The sequence below is a fragment of the Pseudophryne corroboree genome, chromosome 4 (genome assembly GCF_028390025.1).
Source record: "Pseudophryne corroboree isolate aPseCor3 chromosome 4, aPseCor3.hap2, whole genome shotgun sequence".
Classification (NCBI taxonomy): Eukaryota; Metazoa; Chordata; class Amphibia; order Anura; family Myobatrachidae; genus Pseudophryne; species Pseudophryne corroboree.
In genome coordinates this window covers 632,360,917-632,386,211 of record NC_086447.1, presented here as the reverse complement: position 1 = coordinate 632,386,211, position 25,295 = coordinate 632,360,917, and the positions used below count along the sequence as shown (strand labels likewise).

The window sequence follows — 25,295 nt, the reverse complement described above, 5'->3', positions numbered from 1 at the left end:
GCAGCTTGTTTCTACCTACTACCTTTTAAACTACAGTTTACAAATTCTAAATAGAGACCTAATATGGCATACAATAGAGAAGAAAGATATAAACAATTGGAAACATTTAATATACTGTCATTAAGGGAGATTGAAGAGGATATAGGGAGAATTAGGAAATTGATCCAACCCCTGGAAAAATTTGAGGACTTCAAAAAATTAGATTTAACTAAGAATAAAAATAAGAATTTACTTACCGATAATTCTATTTCTCATAGTCCGTAGTGGATGCTGGGACTCCGTCAGGACCATGGGGAATAGCGGGCTCCGCAGGAGACAGGGCACATCTAAAAAAGCTTTTAGGTCACATGGTGCGTACTGGCTCCTCCCCCTATGACCCTCCTCCAAGCCTCAGTTAGGTACTGTGCCCGGACGAGCGTACACAATAAGGAAGGATCTTGAATCCCGGGTAAGACTCATACCAGCCACACCAATCACACCGTACAACTTGTGATCTGAACCCAGTTAACAGTATGATAACACAAACGAAGTAGCCTCTGAACAGATGGCTCACAACAACAGTAATAACCCGATTTTTGTAACAATAACTATGTACAAGCATTGCAGACAATCCGCACTTGGGATGGGCGCCCAGCATCCACTACGGACTATGAGAAATAGAATTATCGGTAAGTAAATTCTTATTTTCTCTAACGTCCTAGTGGATGCTGGGACTCCGTCAGGACCATGGGGATTATACCAAAGCTCCCAAACGGGCGGGAGAGTGCGGATGACTCTGCAGCACCGAATGAGAGAACTCCAGGTCCTCTTTAGCCAGAGTATCAAATTTGTAAAATTTTACAAACGTGTTCTCCCCTGACCACATAGCTGCTCGGCAAAGTTGTAATGCCGAGACTCCTCGGGCAGCCGCCCAGGATGAGCCCACTTTCCTTGTGGAATGGGCCTTTACAGATTTAGGCTGTGGCAGGCCTGCCACAGAATGTGCAAGTTGGATTGTACTACATATCCAACGTGCAATCGTCTGTTTAGACGCAGGAGCACCCAACTTGTTGGGTGCATACAATGTAAACAACGAGTCAGATTTTCTGACTCCAGCTGTCCTTGAAATATATATTTTTAATGCTCTGACAACGTCCAGTAACTTGGAGTCCTCCAAGTCGCTAGTAGCCGCAGGCACCACAATAGGCTGGTTCAAGTGAAATGCCGAAACCACCTTAGGGAGAAATTGAGGACGTGTCCTCAATTCTGCCCTGTCCGAATGGAATATCAGATATGGGCTTTTGTATGACAAAGCTGCCAACTCCGAAACTCTCCTGGCTGAAGCCAGGGCCAACAGCATGGTTACCTTCCATGTAAGGTATTTTAAATCTACCGATTTTAAAGGCTCAAACCAATGAGATTTGAGAAAATTTAGAACCACGTTCAAATCCCACGGTGCCACTGGAGGCACTATTGGGGGTTGTATATGTAGTACACCTTTGACAAAAGTTTGTACTTCAGGCACTGACGCCAATTCCTTCTGGAAGAAAATTGATAAGGCCGAAATTTGAACTTTAATGGACCCCAATTTGAGGCCCATAGACAATCCTGCTTGCAGGAAATGTAAGAATCGACCCAATTGAAATTCTTCCGTTGGAGCCTTCTTGGCCTCACACCACGCAACATATTTTCTCCAAATGCGGTGATAATGTTGTGCGGTCACTTCTTTCCTGGCTTTAATTAAAGTAGGAATAACTTCCTCAGGAATGCCCTTCTCTTTTAGAATCCGGCGTTCAACCGCCATGCCGTCAAACGCAGCCGCGGTAAGTCTTGGAACATACAAGGTCCCTGCTGAAGCAGATCCCTTCTTAGAGGTAGAGGCCACGGATCCTCCGTGAGCATCTCTTGAAGTTCCGGATACCAAGTTCTTCTTGGCCAGTCCGGAGCTACCAGTATTGTTCTTACTCCTCTTTTCCGTATAATTCTCAGTACCTTTGGTATGAGAGGCAGAGGAGGGAACACATACACTGACTGGTACACCCACGGTGTTACCAGAGCGTCCACAGCTATTGCCTGAGGGTCTCTTGACCTGGCGCAATACCTGTCCAATTTTTTGTTGAGGCGAGACGCCATCATGTCCACCTTTGGTTTTTCCCAACGGTTCACAATCATGTGGAAAACTTCTGGATGAAGTCCCCACTCTCCCGGGTGAAGGTCGTGTCTGCTGAGGAAATCTGCTTCCCAGTTGTCCACTCCCGGGATGAACACTGCTGACAGTGCTACGACATGATTCTCCGCCCAGCGCAGAATCCTTGCAGCTTCTGCCATTGCACTCCTGCTTCTCGTGCCGCCTTGTCGGTTTACGTGGGCGACTGCCGTGATGTTGTCGGACTGGATCAACACCGGCTGACCCTGAAGCAGCGATTTTGCCAGGCTTAGAGCATTGTAGATCGCTCTTAGCTCCAGTATATTTATGTGAAGAGACGTCTCCAGGTTTGACCACACGCCCTGGAAGTTTCTTCCCTTTGTGACTGCTCCCCAACCTCGTAGGCTGGCATCCGTAGTCACCAGGACCCAGTCCTGTATGCCGAATCTGCGGCCCACTAACAGATGGGCAGTCTGCAACCACCACAGGAGAGACAACCTTGTTCTCGGTGACAGTGTTATCCGCTGATGCATGTGCAGATGCGATCCGGACCATTTGTCCAGCAGATCCCACTGAAATGTTCGTGCATGGAATCTGCCGAATGGAATCGCTTCGTACGAAGCCACCATCTTTCCCAGGACTCTTGTGCATTGATGTACTGACACAGTTCCTGGTTTTAGGAGGTTCTTGACAAGTTCGGATAACTCCCTTGCTTTCTCTTCCGGGAGAAATATCTTTTTCTGAACCGTGTCCAGAATCATGCCCAGGAACAGCAGATGTGTTGTCGGGGTCAATTGAGATTTTGGAAGATTTAGAATCCACCCGTGTTGCTGAAGCACTACTTGTGTTAGCGCTACACCGACTTCCAGCTGTTCTCTGGACTTTGCCCTTATCAGGAGATCGTCCAAGTAAGGGATAATTAATACGCCTTTTCTTCGTAGAAGAACCATCATTTCGGTCATTACCTTGGTAAAGACCCGAGGGGCCGTGGACAACCCAACCGGCAGCGTTTGAAACTGATAATGACAGTCTTGTATCACGAACCTGAGATACCCTTGGTGTGAGGGGTAAATCGGGACATGTAGATAAGCATCTTTTATGTCCAAGGACACCATGAAGTCTCCTTCTTCCAGATTCGCTATCACTGCTCTGAGTGACTCCATCTTGAACTTGAATTTCTTTATGTACAGGTTCAAGGATTTCAGATTTAGAATAGGCCTTACCGAACCGTCCGGTTTCGGTACCACAAATAGTGTGGAATAATACCCCTTTCCCTGTTGTAGGAGGGGTACCTTGACTATCACCTGCTGAGAATACAGCTTGTGAATGGCTTCCAAAACCGACGTCCTTTCTGAGGGAGACGTTGGTAAAGCAGACTTTAGGAACCGGCGAGGGGGAGACCTTTCGAACTCCAGCATGTAACCCTGAGATACTATCTGCAGGACCCACGGGTCCACTTGTGAGTGAACCCATTGATTGCTGAAAATCTTGAGTCGACCCCCCACCGTTCCTGAGTCCGCTTGTAAAGCCCCAGCGTCATGCTGATGGCTTTGTAGAAGCCGGGGCGGGCTTCTGTTCCTGGGCAGGGGCTGCTTGCTGCCCTTTCTTACCCTTTCCTCTGCCTCGCGGCAGATAAGACTGTCCTTTTGGTCGCTTTTTATAGGAGCGAAAGGACTGCGGCTGAAAAGACGGTGTCTTTTTCTGTTGGGAGGGGGTCTGAGGTAAAAAAGTGGATTTGCCGGCAGTTGCCGTGGCCACCAGGTCCGAAAGACCGACCCCAAACAATTCCTCTCCTTTATATGGCAATACTTCCATATGCCTCTTGGAATCCGCATCACCTGACCACTGTCGCGTCCATAAACTTCTTCTGGCAGATATGGACATCGCGCTTACTCTTGATGCTAGAGTACAAACATCCCTCTGAGCATCTCGCATATAAAGGAAAGCATCCTTTAATTGCTCTAGAGTCAATAAAATACTGTCCCTATCCAGGGTATCAATATTTTCAGTCAGAGAATCCAACCACACTACCCCAGCACTGCACATCCAGGCTGAGGCTATTGCCGGTCGCAGTATAACACCAGTATGTGTGTATATACTCTTCAGTGTAGTTTCCAGCCTCCTATCTGCTGGATCCTTGAGGGCGGCCGTATCAGGAGACGGCAACGCCACTTGCTTTGATAAACGTGTGAGCGCCTTATCCACCCTAGGGGGTGTTTCCCAGCGCGCCCTAACCTCTGGCGGGAAAGGGTATAATGCCAATAACTTCTTGGAAATTAGCAGTTTTCTATCGGGGTTAACCCACGCTTCATCACACACGTCATTCAATTCCTCTGATTCTGGAAAAAATACAGGTAGTTTTTTCACCCCCCACATAATACCCCTTTTTGAGGTACCAGCAGTATCAGAGATCTGCAAAGCCTCCTTCATTGCCGTGATCATATAACGTGTGGCCCTATTGGAAAATACGTTTGTTTCTTCACCGTCGACACTAGATTCATCTGTGTCGGTACCCGTGTCGACTGACTGAGGTAAAGGACGTTTTACAGCCCCTGACGGTGTCTGAGACGCCTGAACCGGTACTAACTGGTTTGCCGGGCGTCTTATTTCGTCAACTGACTTTTGTAATGTGCTGACATTATCACGTAATTCCATAACTAAAGCCATCCATTCCGGTGTCGACTCCCTAGGGGGTGACATTACCATCATCGGCAATTGCTCTGCCTCCACACCAACATCGTCCTCATACATGTCGACACACACGTACCGACACACAGCAGCCACACAGGGAATGCTCTAATCGAAGACAGGACCCCCTAGCCCTTTGGGGAGACAGAGGGAGAGTTTGCCAGCACACACCAAAAGCGCTATAAATGTATATAAACAACCCTAGAAGGTGTTGTTTACTATATATGCGCTCTTAATATATAAATATCGCCAATTTATGCCCCCCTTCTCTTTGTTACCCTGTTTCTGTAGTGCAGTGCAGGGGAGAGACCTGGGAGCCTTCCTCACCAGCGGAGCTGAGCAGGAAAATGGCGCTGAGTGCTGAGGAGAATAAGCTCCGCCCCTTTTTCGGCGGGCTTTTCCCCGGTTTTTAAGAAACTGGCCTGGGTTAAAATACATACATATAGCCTTAATGGCTATATGTGATGTATTTATTTTGCCACTAAAGGTAATTATATTGCTGCCCAGGGCGCCCCCAGCAGCGCCCTGCACCCTCCGTGACTGAGTCAGTGAGCCGTGTGACAACAATGGCGCACAGCTGCCGTGCTGTGCGCTACCTTCAAGAAGACTGAGGAGTCTTCTGCCGCCTGCTTTCCGGACCTCCGTTCTGCCGTCTCTTCAGCGTCTGTAAGGGGGATCGGCGGCGCGGCTCCGGGACGAACCCCAGGCTGACCTGTGTTCCGACTCCCTCTGGAGCTAAGTGTCCAGTAGCCTAAGACTCCAATCCATCCTGCACGCAGGTGAGTTGGAAATCTCTCCCCTAAGTCCCTCGATGCAGTGATCCTGTTGCCAGCAGGAATCACTGAGATTGAAACCTAAAAAAAAACTTTTCTAAACAGCTCTTTAGGAGAGCCACCTAGATTGCACCCTCTCGGACGGGCACAAAAACCTAACTGAGGCTTGGAGGAGGGTCATAGGGGGAGGAGCCAGTACGCACCATGTGACCTAAAAGCTTTTTTAGATGTGCCCTGTCTCCTGCGGAGCCCGCTATTCCCCATGGTCCTGACGGAGTCCCAGCATCCACTAGGACGTTAGAGAAATCAGGAAAATAGAAGAAGAGGTTATAGAACAAAAGAGACGGAAGTTCAATAGAGATTTGGGGGATTATGATGTGGATTACAGGAATTGGAAGAGAGAACCTACTACGGTCCCTTATGGTAATGAACAAACTGATTACCCACCGATAAGAAAAAATGGATATGAAAGAAGCTACGAACCAAGGAGAAAGGAACATTATCAAGAGGGACCTATACAGTATAGAAGACGAGGGTCAGCAGTAATGCAATATCAGAGGCCTATGGAAAGGAGAGAATTCCGCGAACCTGAGATGGAAAGGAGACGGCCCAATCAGTTTATATATAGAAGGAGAATGGAAGATACAAAGGAAGGTTATCAGAATAAGGAACGAGGAAAAGATTATAGACCGAGATCATCTAAATATCCTGATGAACAAACCTTAAGACGAAGCTACAACCTAGGTGCACAAGATCAAGAAAACCATGCGAATATGTCAGCAAACACGCTTATGAACAAATTAACAGAGAAATTAGAACTTTCAAAAAGCAAAAAAAGGCCAGGAGAAGATGAAGATGATCACGAAGATGCTGACGAATACATGCTTTTTTAGACATGGTATACAAAGGGATCACGTCCTGATAAAACAAGGAGCCATACCCAAACTGTCACATACACAACAGGACAAAGGGAAGAGGAAGAGAAGATTGGCAAGTTCAAGTACAAGCGAGGAAAGCGGGGAGGGAGCAAGATCAAACGAAAAATACGAAAGAACCTATTGGAGGAAAACTTCTACACCCGAAAGGGGGGTTTTAACCAGTACAGAAATATCCATTCAGGAAATACTTTGGATATCCAAGTGGGATTTTTCAGAGACTGCTAAAACGGTTCTTTTGAGAGAAACCAGTCTCCACCCAGTGGGGTAAAACGCTTTTGAGTGTACCCACAGGGAATTGTCCTGTTTGTGTGTCTAGTTTATATGTTATATGTCTGTAAGTAAGTTATATACCGGTATATAGATATTAATCTTTCTTTTAAGATAACCTACACTATATATATTTTTATCAATAAAATGTGGAGATTATGAATTAATTTGGTTCATGAATATTTATTGTCTGAAATAGAATTCTATACACAAGTGTGTTTTTTATATGATTAGGTCTAGCCAATACAAACAAGGGTGAGCGCTGAACTACTTATATTCGATATATGCCCTCCTTGTAAGTAGTGTCTTGTAGTACACCTACTCACAGTTCACAGCAGCCACCAGTTTGTCAGGTAGTGTAGTTAATAAGCGCAGTTCTTACAAAACCATTTTTTAAGATTCATACCAGCCACACCAATCACACCGAATAACTTGTGATATACTATCTAGTTAACAGTATGAAAAACATATCATCGGTCCAAAACCGATGAAACTATAACATAACCCTTATGTAAGCAATAACTATATACAAGTCTTGCAGAAGTAGTCCGCACTTGGGATGGGCGCCCAGCATCCTCTACGGACTACGAGAAAAAGATTTACCGGTAGGTTTAAAATCTTATTTTCTCTAACGTCATAGAGGATGCTGGGGACTCCGTAAGGACCATGGGGATTATACCAAAGCTCCCAAACGGGCGGGAGAGTGCGGTTGACTCTGCAGCACCGATTGAGCAAACAGGAGGTCCTCCTCAGTCAGGGTATCAAACTTATAGAACTTTGAAAGGGTGTTTGACCCTCGGCACAGCTGTAGTGCCGAGACCCCTCGGGCAGCCGCCCAAGACGAGCCCACCTTCCTAGTGGAATGGGCCTTAACCGATTTCGGTAACGGCAATCCTGCCGTAGAATGCGCCTGCTGAATCGTGTTACAGATCCAGCGAGCAATAGTCTGCTTTGAAGCAGGGCCGCCAACCTTGTTGGCTGCATACAGGACAAACAGTGCTTCTGTTTTTCTGATCCTAGCCGTGCTGGCCACGTAAATTTTCATATGAAAGGATGAGACCACCTTAGGTAGGAATTGAGGACGGGTCCGCAATTCTGCTCTATCCATATGGAAAACCAGATAGGGGCTTTTATGTGATAAAGCTGCCAATTCCAAAACTCGTCTAGCCGAAGCCAAGGCTAACAACATGACCACCTTCCAAGTGAGATATTTCAACTCCACTGTTTGAAGTGGTTCAAACCAATGTGACTTAAGGAAACCTAACACCACGTTAAGGTCCCAAGGCGCCACCGGAGGTACAAAAGGAGGCTGAATATGCAGTATTCCCTTCACAAAAGTCTGTACTTCAGGTAAAGAGGCTAATTCCTTTTGAAAGTAAATGGATAAGGCCGAAATCTGAACTTTAATGGAGCCTAATTTTAGGCCCAAATTCACTCCAGTTTGTAGGAAGTGAAGAAAACGGCCTAGATGGAATTCTTCCGTAGGAGCATTCCTGGACTCACACCAAGAAACATATTTTCGCCATATTCGGTGATAATGTTTAAATGTCACGTCCTTCCTAGCCTTTATTAACGTAGGAATAACCTCATCCGGAGTACCTTTTTCCGCTAGGATCCGGCGTTTAATAGCCATGCCGTCAAACGTAGCCGCTGTAAGTCTTGGAACAGACAGGGACCTTGTTGTAACAGGTCCTGCCTTCGAGGAAGAGGCCACGGATCTTCTGTGAGCATTTCCTGCAGATCCGGATACCAGGACCTCCATGGCCAATCCGGAACAATGAGTATTGTTCTCACTCCTCTTTCTTATTATCCTCAAGACCTTGGGTATGAGAGGAAGAGGAGGAAACCCATAGACCGACTGGAACACCCACGGTGACACTAGGGCGTCCACAGCTACCGCCTGAGGGTCTCTTGACCTGGCGCAATACCTTTGTAGCTTTTTGTTGAGACGGGACGCCATCATGTCTATTTGGGGCAGTCCCCACCGACTTGCAATCTGCGCGAAGACTTCTTGATGAAGTCCCCACTCTCCCGGATGCAGGTCGTGTCTGCTGAGGAAGTCTGATTGTCTGGGACTACAAAGAGGCTTAAATAAAACCCCTTAGTGTGGAGTTAAGGAGGTACTAGAATAATAACTCCTGTTGAAACCAGTTTTTAACTGCCTCTTGCAAGGTAACCTTTGCTATAGGTGAAGCTGGTAAACCCGACCTGAAGAATCTGAGAGGAGGGAACTACTTGAATTCCAGCCGGTACCTTTGGGATACGAGATCCCTCACCCAAGTATCCTGGCAGGACTCTGTCCATATGTGGGCGAAGTGTTGAAGGCGAGCACCTACCTGAAAATCGCCTTGCTGCTGGGGCCACCTGTCATGCAAAGGGCTTTGTGGAAGAGAATCCAGAGGCCTGGTCCGAAGTTCCAGCAGCCGCTGGTTTATGGGACTTACCGCAAGTTCCTCTAGCAAGTTCCTCTAGCAGCATTGGAGGCACCTCTGGCTCTGCCTCTAAATCTGGCAACATGAAAGGACTGCAGAGAGGGCCCAGGAATATCTAGCAGGTGGCGCAGCAGATGGCAGATATGTAGATTTACCTGCAGTCGCCTGAGATATCCACTTGTTCAGTTCTTCCCCAAACAAGGCATCACCTGTAAAAGGCAAGTTTTCAACCACTTTTTTAGAATCAGCATCTGCTGACCATTGTCGCAGCCATAGGGCTCTGCAAGCCGATTACGCCATACACGTAGTACGGCTGTTAATGATACACAGTTTCTTAACAGCCTCACTCATGAAGTTCGCAGGATACATTGAAGTAACGAAACTCTCTCCTCCTGAGTTAAGGCCCATACACACAGGGCGATTTTGAGCTGAAAACAGCTCACTTTTGGTGTTTTGAGCTGCTTTCATCTCAAAACCGCCCAGTGTGTATGTACAAGCGATGAGCGGTGAGAGCTGATGCTGTTGATAAATCCGAGCAGAAGCTGGTTTACGGGCCTTCAACATCGTTTGAATAACCGCCTCAGAAAAACCCTTGGCCCTCAGGACGGAAGCTTCAAGACCAACGCCGTCAAAGTCAGTTGGGCCAAGTCCTGGTAGACACAGGGGCCCTGAACAAGGAGGTCTGGGCGCTGTGGAAGTAGAAGAGGACGCTCTAACGAGAGTCCCTGGAGGTCTGAGAGCCAATGCCGTCTGGGCCACGCACAAGCGATCAGAAGTAGGATTCCTCCTTCTTGCTTGAACTTCCTTATTACCCTGGGCAGGAGTGACACCGGAGAGAACACATACGGCAGCCACAAGTTCCATGGAATTGCCAGTGCGTCCACGAACGCTGCTTGACGATCCCGTGTCCTTACTCCGAAGACCGGTACCTTGTTGTTGTGTCGAGACGCCATCAGGTCTACATCTGGTAGGCCCCACTGGTCCACTAGGAGTTGAAATACTTCTGGATGAAGGCTCCCCTCTCCGGCGTGTACGTCCTGACGCTGAGGAAATCCGCTTCCCAGTTGTCTACTCCCGGAATGAAAATTGCTGACAATGCCAATGCGTGTTTTTCTGCCCAGAGGATGATTCTTGTTACCTCTGACATTGCAGCTCTGCTCTTTGTTCCACCCTGTCTTTTTATTTAGGCCACTGTCGTTACATTGTCCGACTGCACTTGAATGGCTCAATCTCATAGAAGAGCTGCCGCTTGAAGAAGACCGCTGTACACGGCTTTTAGTTCCAGAATGTTTACTGGAAGACCGGATTCCAGGTTTGACCACCTTCCTTGGAAGGTTTTCCCTTGAGTGACTGCGCTCCATCCCCAGAGACTTGCATCCGTGGTTAGAAGGATCCAGTCCTGAATCCCGAACCTGCAGCCCTCCAGAAGGTGAGACATCTGCAGCCACTAGAGTAGTGAAATCCTTGGTGCAAATGTAGATGAGACCCCGACCACTTGTCCAGGAGATCCAGTTGGAAGGATCGAGCATGACATCTTCCGTACTGTAGAGCCTCGTTGGAGGCAACCATCTTCCCCAGAAGGCGAATGCACTGATGAATTGATACCCGGGCCGGCTTCAGGACAACCCGGACCATTGTTTGAATCACCAACGCTTTCTCCTCCAGCAGAAACACCCTCTGCACTTCTGTGTCGAGGATTATCCCCAGGAAATAATCTCCTTGTCAACTGATTGCATTGTGTGCAACCAGATCAGATAAGGCACTCACTGGTGTGCAAGGAAAGTGGTTAAGCCCAGCATACATGGACATTCTCTCCATGACTAAAAGGAAAAACATTTATTTGAGCTGAAGAAAAACCAGGATATTCACAGCAACCAAACCTTGAACTTTGGCTGACTTGAGAGGGATATATCCCTAGAAAAAGTGTAGGTGATGGCCTCACTGAAGGACCTACCACTACAGTGGAAGAGAGAAAAATCACCTTTAGGATTGATTTATTTTTCATCATTTATATAGTGTACACATGTTCCATAGTACTTTACAGAGAATATTTGGGCATTAACATCAGTCCTTGCCCTAGTGGAGCTTAAAATCTAGGTCTCTTACCACATATACATACAAACAAACACAGGTTAAGTTTTTGTCAGGAGTCAATAAAAATATTACTAGAGTGTAAAGATATTTATGCTACTGCTAGAAAACTAAATGACACTCATGCCTCCTTGCTGTATGAGCATAAAAGTGGCACTCTGCCACGAGGTGTACGTGGTCAGGATCCTGGCAGTAGCAACAGCAGGAACCGAATGCAAGTACTGTCCTTGGGGTTAAGCACTAGGGGGAAGGTTAGGGTTAGGCTGCAGAGGTGTGGGAGGTTAGGGTAAAAATACTTAGAGATATCCGTTGGGATTATGACAGGCAGGATCCCGCTGTCTGTATTTCGTACCTAACTGCTCACAGACTGTACAGACAGTGTCCTATCTTGGTTAAATGCAATGAAATTTGAATTAGTCAAACCATTTTAAGGTTATCACTACTTTCTATCAGGGTGGCTCATGGATTAAATTAACTTGACAGACATTAACTATTTGTTTTATATTATTCAACAGCAGTTACATGTTGGGGTTAATGTTGCTGTTTCAACTGTTGTTCAGTAAAGAAGCACACAGTTTTTCTCCAAGCTCTGCAGTGGTTTGCCACCCCTAGATGGCTCTTTGTAGTCTCTAGATTCTATAAGAATTGTAATGGGAAGCATATTTACAGCTAATGTAATGGGAAGCATATTTACAGCTAATGCATCGCTGGCGCAGTCTGAGTTTCCCACCTGACGGTCAAATGTCAGACACAAACCTGTGGAAGAACTTCCCCCAGAGATGTTTCCTGTGGTGGATAGCAGGACGCCTAGCTGCAAAAAATATTTTAGCAACAATTTCCAAGTCTGTCCCAAAAATATAATACAATTGAAAAAAACAAACCAGTCAGGCTTAGGTTGGGAACCCACCTGACCGGCATGAGCATTCAATCCAGGTACACACTTACCGATCGGATACTCAACGTGACTGTCAGAAAACCCAAGTGGGAGGACATTTGAAATTGCCTGCCCAGGTGCAACGTCATGACCCCACAGCAAGTGTACAGGCGGTTGGCGGACTGATAACACACACAACAAGAAGACAATTTTTTCTCAGTATAAGCGCCCAATGTGAATATAAGAAAAAATTAAAATATATACGTCCCTTGAAGATATTCTCAATGGAAGTCCTCAGTGGTTCAGCAGAAGTTCTCAGTAGATATAATTGATGTCCAGTTATTGTTACATGAAAGAAGAACAAAACATACAATGTGTACTAATGTTTTTTTTGTAATGGTATTCACAAAAAGTCCTTTTATCCTATCCACAGAGCAGGAAAGCGGTGAACAAAGTTTGGGGGGTCTATATAGAGTGCGTACCCCAACCCACACTGGAGAAAGCAGATGTGTGCACATAAAGGTTTCTTTTAAAACTCTTCACCCTTTCCGTGTATCCTCCACCAGAAAGTATGCGTAGATAAGCATACCTAAACTCACATTAACGTGAAGATACGACAAGTGTGTAAAGGTATCTTTTGTATATACTTCTATGTCAAGAATAAAGGTGCGTACCACACTCACAGAATGAAATGTGGAGATGTTCCTATCAAGGTATCTTTTGGATCCACAGTTATTTCAGGTCTCAAAATGCCAGTGAATATTTAGGCAGTTGTAAATCCAAAACAAACAGAAAATGGTGCCAATCAGTCCATTTAAAATTTTTTTTATTTTTAATGGATACAAAATCCCATAGCTGGGATGAAGGTACATACAAATAAAAACACTCCGCAGCGGGAGAATAAAAAATCACAAGGCTAGGAATTGCAGACACAAACAAAAAAATAAAAAAATTCTAAAAAGTCTTGTGTACTATAAAAAGGTGTATCAAATGATAAGAATACCTTGAAGGCTGGTTTTAAGAGTTGCACAGTGCCCAAAGTAGTCGACGCGTTTCGGCTCAGCAGGAGCCTTCCTCAAGACATGTGGGCACTGTGCAGCCCCATGCTATTTATTTGGGCACTGGCCAATGAGGTAACAGGAAATGACCTCACAGGTGGATGACCGACTGGTAAACAAATTAGCCAAAACATAGATTATTTCAATAAAAAGAACATATTTCTAATAAAGAAATCCATATATGGTCGAAAAAGCTCCATACTAAATGTGTATTTAGCTAGTTAAAACGTATTGTGTCAAAACAGAACGGATCTGGAGGAAGTGCAGTGATATAAATGGTCCCCCGCCATTTGTACAAGTGGAAGTAGTTCCACTTAGCTGACAAACTCGTGTCAGTCCACTCCACAGTCCTCCACATCTTCACGGCGCACACTTGCGTTCCACTGAACGGAAGTGCACGCCGAAACCGGAAATCACGTGGTGCCGCGATTTGCGTTCCACCGCTCGCGGACGTGCGTTCCAACGCGACTTCCGGGATGCAGGAGAAGGTGAACCGCTGATTACAGCGGTGCCTGCTCCTGCAAACATAGACATGGATTACTGCAGCAGATTACTGATAGATCTTACTTGTTCTCACACATATGGCGAAATGTACAACATTATAAACAATAAAAACATAAGAAAAATAATAAGATTTTACTTACCGATAAATCTATTTCTCGGAGTCCGTAGTGGATGCTGGGGTTCCTGAAAGGACCATGGGGAATAGCGGCTCCGCAGGAGACAGGGCACAAAAAGTAAAGCTTTTTCCGATCAGGTGGTGTGCACTGGCTCCTCCCCCTATGACCCTCCTCCAGACTCCAGTTAGGTACTGTGCCCGGACGAGCGTACACAATAAGGGAGGATTTTGAATCCCGGGTAAGACTCATACCAGCCACACCAATCACACCGTACAACTTGTGATCTAAACCCAGTTAACAGTATGATAACAGCGGAGCCTCTGAAAGATGGCTTCCTACAACAATAACCCGAATAAGTTAACAATAACTATGTACAATTTATGCAGATAATCCGCACTTGGGATGGGCGCCCAGCATCCACTACGGACTCCGAGAAATAGATTTATCGGTAAGTAAAATCTTATTTTCTCTATCGTCCTAGTGGATGCTGGGGTTCCTGAAAGGACCATGGGGATTATACCAAAGCTCCCAAACGGGCGGGAGAGTGCGGATGACTCTGCAGCACCGAATGAGAGAACTCCAGGTCCTCCTTAGCCAGAGTATCAAATTTGTAAAATTTTACAAACGTGTTCTCCCCTGACCACGTAGCTGCTCGGCAAAGTTGTAATGCCGAGACCCCTCGGGCAGCCGCCCAAGATGAGCCCACCTTCCTTGTGGAGTGGGCCTTTACAGATTTAGGCTGTGGCAGGCCTGCCACAGAATGTGCCAGTTGGATTGTGCTACAGATCCAACGAGCAATCGTCTGCTTAGACGCAGGAGCACCCATCTTGTTGGGTGCATACAATATAAACAACGAGTCAGATTTTCTGACTCCAGCTGTTCTTGCAATATATATTTTTAATGCTCTGACAACGTCCAGTAACTTGGAGTCCTCCAAGTCACTTGTAGCCGCAGGCACTACAATAGGCTGGTTCAGATGAAATGCTGACACCACCTTAGGGAGAAAATGCGGACGAGTCCGCAGTTCTGCCCTGTCCGAATGGAAAATCAGATATGGGCTTTTGTAAGATAAAGCTGCCAATTCTGACACTCTCCTGGCAGAAGCCAGGGCTAGAAGCATGGTCACTTTCCAAGTGAGATATTTCAAATCCACCTTATTTAGTGGTTCAAACCAATGAGATTTTAGAAAATCCAAAACTACATTGAGATCCCACGGTGCCACTGGAGGCACCACAGGGGGCTGTATATGCAGCACTCCCTTAACAAAGGTCTGGACTTCAGGGACTGAAGCCAATTCTTTTTGAAAGAAAATCGACAGGGCCGAAATTTGAACCTTAATAGATCCCAATTTGAGACCCATAGACAATCCTGATTGCAGGAAATGTAGGAATCGACCCAGTTGAAATTCCTCCGTCGGAGCACTCCGATCTTCGCACCACGCAACATATTTTCGCCAAATTCGGTGATAATGTTGCACGGTTACTTCTTTCCTTGCTTTAATCAAAGTAGGAATGACTTCTTCCGGCATGCCTTTTTCCATTAGGATCCGGCGTTCAACCGCCATGCCGTCAAACGCAGCCGCGGTAAGTCTTGAAACAGACAGGGACCCTGCTGAAGCAAGTCCCTCCTTAGAGGTAGAGGCCACGGATCTTCCGTGATCATCTCTTGAAGTTCCGGGTACCAAGTCCTTCTTGGCCAATCCGGAACCACTAGTATCGTTCTTACGCCTCTTTGCCGTATAATTCTCAATACTTTTGGTATGAGAGGCAGAGGAGGAAACACATACACCGACTGGTACACCCAAGGCGTTACCAGCGCGTCCACAGCTATTGCCTGCGGATCTCTTGACCTGGCGCAATACCTGTCCAGTTTTTTGTTGAGGCGAGACGCCATCATGTCCACCATTGGTCTTTCCCAACGGGTTACCAGCATGTGGAAGACTTCTGGATGAAGTCCCCACTCTCCCGGGTGAAGATCGTGTCTGCTGAGGAAGTCTGCTTCCCAGTTGTCCACTCCCGGGATGAACACTGCTGACAGTGCTATCACATGATTCTCTGCCCAGCGAAGAATCCTTGCAGCTTCTGCCATTGCACTCCTGCTTCTTGTGCCGCCCTGTCTGTTCACATGGGCGACTGCCGTGATGTTGTCCGACTGGATCAACACCGGTTTTCCCTGAAGCAGAGGTTCTGCCTGGCTTAGAGCATTGTATATTGCTCTTAGTTCCAGAATGTTTATGTGAAGAGACGTTTCCAGGCTCGTCCATACTCCCTGGAAGTTTCTTCCTTGTGTGACTGCTCCCCAGCCTCTCAGGCTGGCGTCCGTGGTCACCAGGATCCAATCCTGTATGCCGAATCTGCGGCCCTCCAATAGATGAGGACTCTGCAACCACCACAGAAGAGACACCCTTGTCCTTGGAGACAGGGTTATCCGTAGGTGCATCTGAAGATGCGACCCTGACCATTTGTCCAACAGATCCCTTTGGAAAATTCTTGCGTGGAATCTGCCGAATGGAATTGCTTCGTAAGAAGCCACCATTTTTCCCAGGACTCTTGTGCATTGATGTACAGACACCTTTCCTGGTTTTAGGAGGTTCCTGACAAGCTCGGATAACTCCTTGGCTTTTTCCTCCGGGAGAAAAACCTTTTTCTGAACCGTGTCCAGAATCATCCCTAGGAACAGCAGACGAGTTGTCGGCATTAACTGGGATTTTGGAATATTCAGAATCCACCCGTGCTGTTTTAGCACTTCTTGAGACAGTGCTAATCCCATCTCTAGCTGTTCTCTGGACCTCGCCCTTATTAGGAGATCGTCCAAGTATGGGATAATTAATACGCCTTTTCTTCGAAGAAGAATCATCATCTCGGCCATTACCTTTGTAAAGATCCGAGGTGCCGTGGACAATCCGAACGGCAGCGTCTGAAACTGATAGTGACAGTTTTGTACAACGAACCTGAGGTACCCCTGGTGTGAGGGGTAAATTGGAACGTGGAGATACGCATCCTTGATGTCCAAGGATACCATAAAGTCCCCCTCTTCCAGGTTCGCTATCACTGCTCTGAGTGACTCCATTTTGAACTTGAACTTCTTTATGTACAGGTTCAAGGACTTCAGATTTAGAATAGGCCTTACCGAACCATCCGGCTTCGGTACCACAAAAAGAGTGGAATAATACCCCTTCCCTTGTTGTAGAAGAGGTACCTTGACTATCACCTGCTGAGAGTACAGCTTGTGAATGGCTTCCAAAACCGTCTCCCTTTCGGAGGGGGACGTTGGTAAAGCAGACTTCAGGAAACGGCGAGGTGGATCCGTCTCTAATTCCAACCTGTACCCTTGAGATATTATCTGCAGGATCCAGGGATCTACCTGCGAGTGAGCCCACTGCGCGCTGTAATTTTTGAGACGACCGCCCACCGTCCCCGAGTCCGCTTGAGAAGCCCCAGCGTCATGCTGAGGCTTTTGTAGAAGCCGGGGAGGGCTTCTGTTCCTGGGAAGGAGCTGCGTGTTGCTGTCTCTTCCCTCGACCTTTGCCTCGTGGCAGATATGAATAGCCCTTTGCTCTCTTATTTTTAAAGGAACGAAAGGGCTGCGGTTGAAAAGTCGGTGCCTTTTTCTGTGGGGGAGTGACTTGAGGTAGAAAGGTGGATTTCCCGGCTGTAGCCGTGGCCACCAAATCTGATAGACCGACTCCAAATAACTCCTCCCCTTTATACGGCAAAACTTCCATATGCCGTTTTGAATCCGCATCGCCTGTCCACTGTCGCGTCCATAAAGCTCTTCTGGCCGAAATGGACATAGCACTTACCCGTGATGCCAGTGTGCAGATATCCCTCTGTGCATCACGCATATAAAGAAATGCATCCTTTATTTGTTCTAACGACAGTAAAATATTGTCCCTGTCCAGGGATTCAATATTTTCAATCAGGGACTCTGACCAAACTACCCCAGCACTGCCCATCCAGGCAGTCGCTACAGCTGGTCGTAGTATAACACCTGCGTGTGTGTATATACTTTTTTGGATATTTTCCATCCTCCTATCTGATGGATCTTTAAGTGCGGCCGTCTCAGGAGAGGGTAACGCCACTTGTTTAGATAAGCGTGTTAGCGCCTTGTCCACCCTAGGAGGTGTTTCCCAGTGCTCCCTAACCTCTGGCGGGAAAGGGTATAATGCCAATAATTTCTTTGAAATTATCAGCTTTTTATCAGGGGCAACCCACGCTTCATTACACACGTCATTTAATTCTTCTGATTCAGGAAAAACTATAGGTAGTTTTTTCATACCCCACATAATACCCTGTTTAGTGGTACCTGTAGTATCAGCTAAATGTAACGCCTCCTTCATTGCCAAAATCATATAACGTGTGGCCCTACTGGAAAATACGGTTGATTCGTCACCGTCACCACTGGAGTCATCGCCTGTGTCTGGGTCTGTGTCGACCGACTGAGGCAAAGGGCGTTTCACAGCCCCTGACGGTGTTTGAGTCGCCTGGACAGGCACTAATTGATTGTCCGGCCGCCTCATGTCGTCAAACGACTGCTTTAGCGTGTTGACACTATCCCGTAGTTCCATAAATAAAGGCATCCATTCCGGTGTCGACTCCCTAGGGGGTGACATCCTCATATTTGGCAATTGCTCCGCCTCCACACCAATATCGTCCTCATACATGTCGACACACACGTACCGACACACAGCAGACACACAGGGAATGCTCCTAACGAAGACAGGACCCACTAGCCCTTTGGGGAGACAGAGGGAGAGTTTGCCAGCACACACCAAAAGCGCTATATATATATCAGGGATAGCCTTATAATAAGTGCTCCCTTATAGCTGCTTTGTTATATCAAAATATCGCCATAAATGTGCCCCCCCCTCTCTGTTTTACCCTGTTTCTGTAGTGCAGTGCAGGGGAGAGACTTGGGAGCCGTCCTGACCAGCGGAGCTGTGAGAGGAAATGGCGCCGTGTGCTGAGGAGATAGGCCCCGCCCCTTTTCTGGCGGGCTCGTCTCCCGCTATTTAGAAAAATTAGGCAGGGGTTAAATATCTCCATATAGCCTCTAGGGCTATATGTGAGGTATTTTTAGCCTTTATAGGTAATCATTTTGCCTCCCAGGGCGCCCCCCTCCCAGCGCCCTGCACCCTCAGTGACTGCCGTGTGAAGTGTGCTGAGAGGAAAATGGCGCACAGCTGCAGTGCTGTGCGCTACCTTTTGAAGACTGCAGGAGTCTTCAGCCGCCGATTCTGGACCTCTTCTGTCTTCAGCATCTGCAAGGGGGCCGGCGGCGTGGCTCCGGTGACCATCCAGGCTGTACCTGTGATCGTCCCTCTGGAGCTTGATGTCCAGTAGCCAAGAAGCCAATCCATCCTGCACGCAGGTGAGTTGACTCCTTCTCCCCTCAGTCCCTCGCTGCAGTGATCCTGTTGCCAGCAGGAATCACTGTAAAATAAAAAACCTAGCTAAACTTTTTCTAAGCAGCTCTTTAGGAGAGCCACCTAGATTGCACCCTTCTCGGCCGGGCACAAAAATCTAACTAGAGTCTGGAGGAGGGTCATAGGGGGAGGAGCCAGTGCACACCACCTGATCGGAAAAAGCTTTACTTTTTGTGCCCTGTCTCCTGCGGAGCCGCTATTCCCCATGGTCCTTTCAGGAACCCCAGCATCCACTAGGACGATAGAGAAAACATTAATATGACTTTCCCTTATAATAATACAAAGAGAGGTCAGATGCAGCATATTCTTTTGACAAATATACAGATAAGGACATGTGTTTTCTTCCTTTTTATGAAGTATATACATGTGGAGATAAGGTGAAGTCCATAGAATTCCGTCAAATCCACGGATAGACTTTCTTTATACATATCGGATATGTGGAATATCTGGAAAAGAGATTATAGGTCGGTAACCTGCAATTTGCACATAACAAAAAAAGACATTCAAAGGAACCATTTCAATTCAAAATCCTTATTCAGGCCTTGTGGAATGAGGGTTTTATAAGAGTAGATACAATTCATTTCCAGCTTTGCTAATGCTTTAGCAATACTTCCACCTCTGATATTCCCCTTAATGGCCCTGATACCATAAAAGGCTTTGATATGTTCAAATGAGCTTTCGTGGGTCTCTTTGAAATAAGATAAGATAGTGCGTGTGTCTCTAGACCTTTTTTGATATTTCTGAGGTGTTCAGATAAACGGATTTTTAACTGCCTAGAGGTCCGGCAAATGTAGAACTTATCACACGAGCACTGTATTGCACATACTATATTTTTCGAATTACAGGTTATGAAGTCTTTTATCTTGACTTCATTTCCATTAATCTCTATTTTTTCAAACTTGCTGTTGCCTGTGTATTTGATATGCTTACACCCTTGGCAACAACCACAGCGATGAAAACCTTGAGATTTAGTTACAGGACCTTTTGGTTTTGTGGATAACATACTGGATACCAATTTGGTTTTTAAATTGGGTGCTTTTCTATAAATGTGTATTGGTTTCTCCGGAATAAGAGTCCCAATAACTGGATCCTTTTTTAAGATGTTCCAGTGTTTTTTTATAATTTTTTCCATTCGTCTATGTTGGTTTGTGTATTCTGTTATAAATGCCCATTGGTAACACCCCTGATCTTTATCTTTTTTGCATTTTTTCTTTAGAAGATCCTCCCTATTTATTTCCCCAAACTTGGTGATTTCTGAATTGATGTTATTCTCATCATAGCCACATTCCTTGAACTTGGATTTCATTTCATCTGCTTGTTTAACGAAAACCTCATGTTCTGTGCAGTTACGTCTCAATCGGTTTATCTGACTTTTTGGTATAGAATTAAGCCAGCTCCTTACCACCCTTCCAAATCAAAAAAATGTCATCTATATAGCGCATATAGGACACCAGGTTCGCTCCGAAGGGGTTGTTGGTCCAAATGGTTTCAAGTTCCCATAACCCCATAAAAAGGTTGGCGTAACTCGGAGCGAACCTGGTGCCCATGGCGGTCCCTGTTTTTTGGATATAAAAATCATCCTTGAAAAGAAAAGTATTATTCGTTAAAATAAAACGAATACCTTCTATCAAAAAATCCTGTAGATCTCTAGACAAACTTGATCGTTCGAGAAAATATTTCGTTGCTTCAATACCTTGGTCATGTTTTTTTGATTTGGAAGGGTGGTAAGGATCTCCTTGACGAATTTCTAACATCTTTAAATACCAACAATAAAAACATCAATCTATCCTTTGCCACCAGCAGTATTAATTTTTTAGATATCACTGTGTACGTCAAAGGGGGAAAATTACACACCATGAATTACACTAAGCCAACCGACTCTGGTTCTTATATCCCTATGACCAGCTGTCATCATGACAGCTGGCTTAATTCTATACCAAAAAGTCAGATAAACCGATTGAGACGTAACTGCACAGAACATGAGGTTTTCGTTAAACAAGCAGATGAAATGAAATCCAAGTTCAAGGAATGTGGCTATGATGAGAATAACATCAATTCAGAAATCACCAAGTTTGGGGAAATAAATAGGGAGGATCTTCTAAAGAAAAAATGCAAAAAAGATAAAGATCAGGGGTGTTACCAATGGGCATTTATAACAGAATACACAAACCAACATAGACGAATGGAAAAAATTATAAAAAAACACTGGAACATCTTAAAAAAGGATCCAGTTATTGGGACTCTTATTCCGGAGAAACCAATACACATTTATAGAAAAGCACCCAATTTAAAAACCAAATTGGTATCCAGTATGTTATCCACAAAACCAAAAGGTCCTGTAACTAAATCTCAAGGTTTTCATCGCTGTGGTTGTTGCCAAGGGTGTAAGCATATCAAATACACAGGCAACAGCAAGTTTGAAAAAATAGAGATTAATGGAAATGAAGTCAATATAAAAGACTTCATAACCTGTAATTCGAAAAATATAGTATATGCAATACAATGCTCGTGTGATAAGTTCTACATTGGCCGGACCTCTAGGCAGTTAAAAATCCGTTTATCTGAACACCTCAGAAATATCAAAAAAGGTCTAGAGACACACGCACTATCTTATCATTTCAAAGAGACCCACGAAAGCTCATTTGAACATATCAAAGCCTTTTATGGTATCAGGGCCATTAAGGGGAATATCAGAGGTGGAAGTATTGCTAAAGCATTAGCAAAGCTGGAAATGAATTGTATCTACTCTTATAAAACCCTCATTCCACAAGGCCTGAATAAGGATTTTGAATTGAAATGGTTCCTTTGAATGTCTTTTTTTGTTATGTGCAAATTGCAGGTTACCGACCTATAATCTCTTTTCCAGATATTCCACATATCAGATATGTATAAAGAAAGTCTATCCGTGGATTTGACGGAATTCTATGGACTTCACCTTATCTCCACATGTATATACTTCATAAAAAGGAAAAAAACACATGTCCTTATCTGTATATTTGTCAAAAGAATATGCTGCATCTGACCTCTCTTTGTATTATTATAAGGGAAAGTCATATTAATGTTATTTTTCTTATGTTTTTATTGTTTATAATGTTGTACATTTCGCCATATGTGTGAGAACAAGTAAGATCTATCAGTAATCTGCTGCAGTAATCCATGTCTATGTTTGCAGGAGCAGGCACCGCTGTAATCAGCGGTTCACCTTCTCCTGCATCCCGGAAGTCGCGTTGGAACGCACGTCCGCGAGCGGTGGAACGCAAATCGCGGCACCACGTGATTTCCGGTTTCGGCGTGCACTTCCGTTCAGTGGAACGCAAGTGTGCGCCGTGAAGATGTGGAGGAAAGTGGAAGTAGTTCCACAAGTTTGTCAGCTAAGTGGAACTACTTCCACTTGTACAAATGGCGGGGGACCATTTATATCACTGCACTTCCTCCAGATCCGTTCTGTTTTGACACAATACGTTTTAACTAGCTAAATACACATTTAGTATGGAGCTTTTTCGACCATATATGGATTTCTTTATTAGAAATATGTTCTTTTTATTGAAATAATCTACGTTTTGGCTAATTTGTTTACCAATCGGTCATCCACCTGTGAGGTCATTTCCTGTTACCTCATTGGCCAGTGCCCAAATAAATAGCATGGGGCTGCACAGTGCCCACATGTCTTGAGGAAGGCTCCTGCTGAGCCGAAACGCGTCGACTACTTTGGGCACTGTGCAACTCTTAAAACCAGCCTTCAAGGTATTCTTATCATTTGATACACCTTTTTATAGTACACAAGACTTTTTAGAATTTTTTTATTTTTTTATTTTTTTTGTGTCTGCAATTCCTAGCTTTGTGATTTTTTTATTCTCCCGCTGCGGAGTGTTTTTATTTGTATGTACCTTCATCCCAGCTATGGGATTTTGTATCCATTAAAAAGAAAAAAAAATTTAAATGGACTGATTGGCACCATTTTCTGTTTGTTTTGGATTTACAACTGCCTAAATATTCACTGGCATTTTGAGACCTGAAATAACTGTGGATCCAAAAGATACCTTGATAGGAACATCTCCACATTTCATTCTGTGAGTGTGGTACGCACCTTTATTCTTGACATAGAAGTATATACAAAAGATACCTTTACACACTTGTCGTATCTTCACGTTAATGTGAGTTTAGGTATGCTTATCTACGCATACTTTCTGGTGGAGGATACACGGAAAGGGTGAAGAGTTTTAAAAGAAACCTTTATGTGCACACATCTGCTTTCTCCAGTGTGAGTTGGGGTACGCACTCTATATAGACCCCCCAAACTTTGTTCACCGCTTTCCAGCTCTGTGGATAGGATAAAAGGACTTTTTGTGAATACCATTACAAAAAAAACATTAGTACACATTGTATGTTTTGTTCTTCTTTCATGTAACAATAACTGGACATCAATTATATCTACTGAGAACTTCTGCTGAACCACTGAGGACTTCCATTGAGAATATCTTCAAGGGACGTATATATTTTCATTTTTTCTTATATTCACATTGGGCGCTTATACTGAGAAAAAATTGTCTTCTTGTTGTATTGAATTTCTGTTTTCTTGTGGGATGTGGTGGCATCCCATTAGACAATTTATACTTTGTTAAAGCTGCCCTGCGCACATTTCAAACATCCCAAAAAAATTCTTCTTGTTTTCTGATAACACACACAACCAGCTGCTCTATTATAGCTGAATATATATAGGCCATATGCTGTGCTGCACAGCCGACACAATATGTCTGAATGACGTCGTTCACAGACATATCGGGGGTACACGCCTGCCGACGGGATCAAGATATATCAGCCATTCGATCAATTTATTGCACTGTGGATACACACTGCACGATGCAGTGGTATGATAGTGAGATGTACTACGTGCATGTATTCGGCAGCAGGGCATCGTACACGATATCTTCTGGTTGGCCCTGCAGCACGACCAACAAAAAAATATTGCGTACGTATGAAATCAGGCATACACACTGTGCGATCCGGATGATATGTCGTTCCGAACTAACCGAAAACTACATATCGAGCAGGGATTGTTAAAGTGTGTACCTGGCCTTAAAGGGTTAGGCGAGTCACAAGACAAACTAATGGTAGAAGGGGGGGGGAAATAAAAAAAAAAGTGCTGTATGTCCTTTACCTGTCTTATACTTGCTGTGTAGAGGAGACAATTTGTGATATCAATTTGTAATACCTATCCTCTTGGCAATAATCTCAATATCAGAACTATTCAAATTAGATTGTTACTTCTGATCTGCATTCTCGAGTGTTCTTCTCAATTGTTGCTTCCAATGATACCACACTGCTCAAACAAAAATAAGAATTTACTCACCGGTAATTCTATTTCTCGTAGTCCGTAGTGGATGCTGCGTACTCCGTAAGTACCATGGGGTATAGACGGGCTCCGCAGGAGACTGGGCACTCTTAAAAGAAAGATTAGGTACTATATCTGGTGTGCACTGGCTCCTCCCTCTATGCCCCTCCTCCAGACCTCAGTTAGGGAAACTGTGCCCGGAAGAGCTGACATTACTAGGAAAGGATTTGGAATCCAGGGTAAGACTCATACCAGCCACACCAATCACACTGTACAACTCGTGATAACTATACCCAGTTAACAGTATGAACAATAACTGAGCCTCTCTCAACAGATGGCTCATACAATAACCCTTTAGTTAAGCAATAACTATATACATGTATTGCAGAGTCCGCACTTGGGACGGGCTCCCAGCATCCACTACGGACTACGAGAAATAGAATTACCGGTGAGTAAATTCTTGTTTTCTCTGACGTCCTAGTGGATGCTGGGTGCTCCGTAAGGACCATGGGGATTATACCAAAGCTCCCAAACGGGCGGGAGAGTGCGGATGACTCTGCAGCACCGAATGAGCAAACTCAAGGTCCTCCTCAGCCAGGGTATCAAACTTGTAGAATTTTGCAAAAGTGTTTGAACCCGACCAAGTAGCAGCTCGGCAAAGTTGTAAAGCCG

At 45.1% G+C, this 25,295-nt stretch overlaps 1 protein-coding gene across 5 annotated transcripts in view; it reads right to left on the bottom strand.

The window, feature by feature from the left end:
• Window positions 1-25,295, bottom strand: part of TBP (TATA-box binding protein) — a 265,871-nt gene that overhangs the window by 73,346 nt on the left and 167,230 nt on the right. The window contains exon 7 of one of the 5 annotated variants that reach the window (XM_063917704.1): window positions 23,521-23,611. The exons of 3 other annotated variants lie outside the window; for them this stretch is intronic. In XM_063917704.1, the coding sequence (XP_063773774.1) occupies window positions 23,596-23,611 (16 nt within the window). In that variant the 3' untranslated portion in view covers window positions 23,521-23,595. Of the gene's footprint in view, window positions 1-23,520; window positions 23,612-24,449; window positions 24,612-25,295 lie in introns of those variants that run through there. One more of the 5 variants, XM_063917703.1, reaches the window with a different exon arrangement.